At 35.3% G+C, this 5,632-nt stretch overlaps 1 protein-coding gene across 1 annotated transcript; it reads right to left on the reverse strand.

The window, feature by feature from the left end:
- Positions 1–550: 550 nt before the first annotated feature.
- LOC108306728 (septin-7) lies at positions 551–2,903 on the reverse strand. Its single transcript, XM_017531820.1, has one exon. The coding sequence runs from the start codon at positions 2,886–2,888 to the stop codon at positions 1,575–1,577; it is 1,314 nt and encodes a 437-aa protein (XP_017387309.1). The 5' UTR covers positions 2,889–2,903; the 3' UTR covers positions 551–1,574.
- Positions 2,904–5,632: the final 2,729 nt, after the last annotated feature.

The following is a 5,632-nucleotide window of genomic DNA, read 5'->3' on the forward strand; positions in this document are numbered from 1 at the left end:
TTTGTTTCTGTCACAACAGTATTACCAGTCTACAAGTGGGAGATGATGGAATCAAAGGCTTATGAGAAGTAAACTATAAATGTTTATGATTTCTTCTCTGCTCAGGTGATGAATCAGCACTGTAATATTTTCAGCCCTGAGTTTTAGCCCTGGTTTTGCAGCTAAGCTAAAGCAGTTTCCAATCCAATTTTATAGCAATATAGAATTTCTTTCAAATAACAGTGATGATCCTCCAAAGTTAATCTGCAATGTTCAGCCAGTTTACCTATTGTTGAGACAGAAGCAGTTGCATACACTTTTGAGGATATAGGCTTCAATACAGTTTNAAAAAAAAAAAAATGTTCTCAGAAAAGTAAGCATACAAATGAGAGACAGAAATGAATAGAGAGATATGGTATTTCTTAAATTAGAAAATCAGCACATATGCATTCTAAATAAGACAAGCATATAAGAGATGTCATTATAGAGGAGGCAAATTCAAGTTGAAAAGTTTCTTTCCATAGTCTACTTTTGTACATCAATTGTGGAATATTTAAGACCCCACACTCCATTACATCACAACATCATTTATTATGTGAATTTTTTACAATACAAACAAAAAATACAGAAATGCAATATATGAATACAGCTAAATGCAAAATGGTGACTTTTTTCTCTTCAAGAGGCCATGATTCCCATTTCTAGTAAAATAAAGAGACTGCATATAGGTAGAAACAGGTTGGTCATTAGCTTCACAATTTTGCCTAGAAATGATCTATAAATGCATTTTTCCCCCTGCTACTTACCATAAAGTGTAAAAAGGGAGTTAAAGGAAAGTTTCCTTGTTGGTTCCTACCATATGAAAGATGCTATATTCTATTTTAGCAGGGCCAATATATGGAAAATATCTAAATTAAATGTTTATTACAAAAAATGAAGCAGTAATGAGATTCTGGCTAAAGAGGGCACTAAATGAGAATAATATATATTTAAAGAATCCAAAACAAACAAACAAAAAGAGGTTGTTATAAAAAAGCTCTAGGTGCACTGTAAGCATATAGGGTTTTTTTTTTTCCATGTGTATTTTTAAACAATGGAAGTGTCAAAAAATAGGGTCAACTGTGTTAGACTAAATTACATTATTGTATATGCTGCACTGAATGGAACCTTTGTATTATAATTATCATAGAGAAGCATAGTTTGCATCATATTATGGCAATTCATCCTCAATGAAAACCTTCCAGAGTCCTTTTATTTTGGAATATCCTGTAAACAATCAAACCACCAGAACATGATTGTACAACAGTAAAATGTTCTCTTGCATTAAACTGAAGATATCTGTTTAATAAAAAAAGAAAAAGAAAACGTAGGAAAGGTACTTAGAGCTGTTACTTTCTAAGTACACAATACCCTAGACAATTCAAGGCATCTTAATCTCCATCAAGAACAACAACAAAAAATAATAATTTTTGTCATGCTGTTAAATCCATCATTATGGATAAAACTGGTGCAAATTGGTCAAACGGATCCAACAAACACTGATGTCCAAGCTGGCATACTGGCAACTAATAGGTAACTGGTGGTCAATAGAGAGTTTAAAAGATCTTCCCTTTCTTCTTGTTCTTTTCCAAGGTTCTTGAAGAGTTCTGTTGTTCTAAAATACGCTGTTGAGCTTCCCAGTTTGCTTTCTCATCCTCAAACTGACGACGTTTTTCCTCTAATTCTTTGTGCTGTGCTTCCAAATTCTTTTTCATTTGCTCATGGCGCCGCTGGAGCTCAGCTTCAGAGTCCTTCAGTTTTTGAACTTTTTCCTTGACCTTCATCTCAAACACCTGCTCCATCTCCATCTCCATCTTCTTCATTTTAGCTACATGCTCCCTTCTTTCTTCTTCCATTTGTGCCAGAGGGCTCTTAGTGAGCTGCCCCTTATTCTTGTTGTTATCAACTCCATTATAAGTCACAGCTGCCAGTTTTCTGCTTCTGTAGTTCTCATAGTGAACATTATTAGTAACATCTTTCAAGTCCTGCATGTGTGTTCTTATCAACATATTTCTTAAAATTGTAAAATCACAATGTTCACCATTTTCAACTTCAGCAACACCCCAAGGATACTGCCTTCCTCTGACCCTTTTGCCATTAACTTCAATGATAGTATTACTACCTACCACAGCAAGAGGTAAACGGTCCTTTATCTTTTTAACAAGTTTATTTTCTTCTTCATCATCTGTTTCTGGAAATTCATATATTTTAATTTTATGTTCTTGGATTTCTTTCATTATCTGTTTTTTAAACTGTTGGCATTCCTCTGGTGTGAGTGTGTCTGCTTTGGCAATAAGTGGGATGATATTCACTTTTTCATGCAAACGCTTCATAAACTCAATATCCAATGGTTTAAGTCCATGTCCTGAAGGAGCAATGAAGTATAAACAACACTGCACCCTATTATCAGGCATCTGGCGTCTGTTCACTCGAGATTCTGCATTTAGGTAGTCCTCAAATTTACTATCAATGTAGTCGATAACAGGCTGCCAGCAATTACTATTATCCACTGCATCTCCAAATCCTGGGGTATCAACTATTGTGAGCAGCAACTGAACACCACCTTCTTTGATTAAAACTTTGGATTGTTCCACCTGTACAGTCTTTTTAATTCTATGAGAAGGACCTGGATACTCTGGAGAGTACAAATCTGTGAGGAACAATGAGTTGATTAATGTCGACTTTCCCAGTCCAGATTCACCCACTACCATAAGCGTGAATTCAAAACCTCTCTTCACTGATTTTCTGTATACTTGATTTGGGAGATTGGCAAATCCCACATAGCCTTCAAGGTTCTTCTGTTGAGCTACCATGGTGCTGCTGTTGACGCTCCTCTCCTCAGCAGCAGCGGATCTCGCACTGACCGACATCCCCTCCCCCCCTGCGCGACCCTACAGTTTCTTAATGAAAGTGAAATTATCCAGGAACATCTAACATGATGTGACATGGTTGATATGAGTATATTTAGGAGACTTAGGGAAAAAACAAGGGTGTTATGATCTCTAGGAAAAAAAATATGTGTCTCAAGCTATATATTTGCCATATCAAACACTCCTACTCCTAGATTCCAAGCAACATACTACACAATACTAGAGTAGGAAACACAAATGTTATAAAGCTACCTTTTTATTTTCTAAAATCCCAAATTGCTAAGAAAAGCAATAAATACCAACGATTTTGCAATGATCTTACAAATATAAGCAAATTCATGGTCATCACCTGGAAATTAGATGCAATCAAACCATGTCAATTGTGGTTCTTTTTTCTCATCATTCCTTAGTCCTCAAATCAAATTTCATGAATAATTCGGGAGTCTGATTTAATACAATCGTAAATTCTAACATTGAGGACATTAAAGTATGTCTGTTGTCTAGCCTGTGCTTTACCAAGACTAATAAAACAAGGGTGCTTAATCATTTTTACTCTTTCTTGTTATTTTTCAATAGATTTGCCTTATGTGCCATATTAGAAACAAAAGTTTGAAAAATGTCAAACCATTTCTTTCCTTGCCTGGAAGTGGAAATATCAGACATATTTGAACAAAATAAAATAGTTTTACTTTGCTTAGACTTCCTTTGGCAACTAATTCAACTGTAAAAAATGAAAGTAACAAAAATTTGAATAAAGTAGAAATAAATACATAGTTATTACATTAACTAGGGTACAGGTAGAATACAAAAACCATCTCAGTGAATGTAAGAAATGTAATTCATTACAAATAATTGTTAACTAGAGATTGAAGAATTCAGAAGACAAATTGGGAACAACACTGAGGGGTCAATGAGGTAACATCTGTAGGGAGCAGCACTAGCCGTGGAAGAGTTCTCAATTATTAGAACTTAGCAACTTGGAGCAGGGCTTCTCTGGAAACGAAATTCAGATCTTTGACTGCTGCTGCTAAGATCAGAGGAAGTGCCCTATGGTTCGGTCATACAGACCGCTGAGAAGCACACATCAGTCAGTTGCTGTTGGTGTCTCTGACAGGGTTCAAATCTGGTTTAGTAAGTACTGGGGGAAACATAGGGTGGAATCAACTGCCACTGTAAAGAAATTTTGGTGGATGTTATTGACAGGACCAGAAAACAAGTAGGCATATATAATCACAGCAAAGCCTTCTTCCTGCTGCTGTAGTTTCTTTCTAGTGCCCTCTATTGGCAGATCCTGATAGGAAGGTAAGCTGGCAAAATAAAAATGAGGTTTACTGAGTCTCAGATTCAGAACCAGATAGAAGCTTTTAAAGGGATGATCTTGAAGCTGAAAAAGCAGAGAATATTGTGACCAAATTTATGTCACTATTCAACAACTTAGATGAAATGGGGGAATTCTTTGAATCACACAAACTACCACAGTTCACTTAAAATGAAACACATGCACACACAGATAATCTGATAGCCGATTATGAAATGAAGAAATTGAATTTGTAGCTGAAAACTTTTCCAAAACAAAAATTCCAGAGCCATATAACATTACTGGTGGATTCTACCAAATATTTAAAGAATAAATGATACCACTTTTACATAATCTCTTCCAGAAAATTAAACATAAGGAAATTTCTTCTCAGCGTATTCTAGAAGGCTAGCATCATCTTTATATCAAAATGAGGAAAAGACTTTAAATGAAAATTTCAGGATAATATCGATCATAAACATAGACAAAAATGTTCTTAACAAAATGTTAAATCAAATTCAACCAAGATTAGAAAAAGTAGGCTGGGCGCAGTGGCTCATGCCTGTAATCCTAGCACTTTGGGAGGCTGAGGCGGGCAGGCTACCTGGGTTCATGAGTTCAAAACCAGTCTGGCCAACATGAGAAATATACTCAACTAAATATACAAAAATTAGTCAGGCATAGTGGCGGGCACCTGTAATCCCAGCTTCTTGGGAGGCCGAGGCAGGAGAATTACATGAACCCAGGAAGTGGAGGCTGTAGTGAGCAGAGATCACACCACTGCACTCCAGCCTGGGCAACAAGAGCGAGATTCCATATGAAAAAAAAAAAGAAAAAGAAACGATAAAATATGATGACTAAGTGTGAATTACCTCAGGAATGCAAGCGGATTTAACATTCAGAGGCAATTAATTTAATTCATTTTATTTACCAACTGGACAAGAATACCTATGAGATAATCTCAATAGGTAGAGATTGAAAATCCAACATTAATTTCCATTAAAAATTCTCAGCAACAGGAACAGAAGGGAAGTTTCTTTGTGGAATGAAAGACATCTACAAAAACTCATATAGCTAACATCATATTAAATCATGGGAGATTGAATTATTTACTGCTAAGATTAGGAAGAAGAAAAAGACGTCCACTCCTATCAATTATTTTTACATTGGGCTGGAAGTTGTAGCCAATGCCATAAGCAAAGAAAAAGGAAATCAAAATTACTCAGTTAGAAAGGAAGAAGCAAAATATCGTTTTTCACAGATGACCCTTTTCTGTGTAGACAATTAAATGAAATATATAAAAATAAAAGTCATGGTAACTAATACTTGATTTTATCAAGTTTGAGATATATGAGATAAAAACATACAAAAGTGAATTTCTTTTCTATGTACTAATGATAAAAAAATTGAAATTAGAAATTAAGACAGCAGTATAATAGCTTAAAAC

Source organism: Cebus imitator, unplaced genomic scaffold, assembly GCF_001604975.1.
Source record: "Cebus imitator isolate Cc_AM_T3 unplaced genomic scaffold, Cebus_imitator-1.0 Scaffold3, whole genome shotgun sequence".
Taxonomy (NCBI): Eukaryota; Metazoa; Chordata; class Mammalia; order Primates; family Cebidae; genus Cebus; species Cebus imitator.

What these genes read in the sequence shown, in the direction of transcription:
- LOC108306728 (XM_017531820.1), bottom strand. Translation starts at nt 2,888, where the DNA reads ATGTCGGTCAGTGCGAGATCCGCTGCTGCTGAGGAGAGGAGCGTCAAC.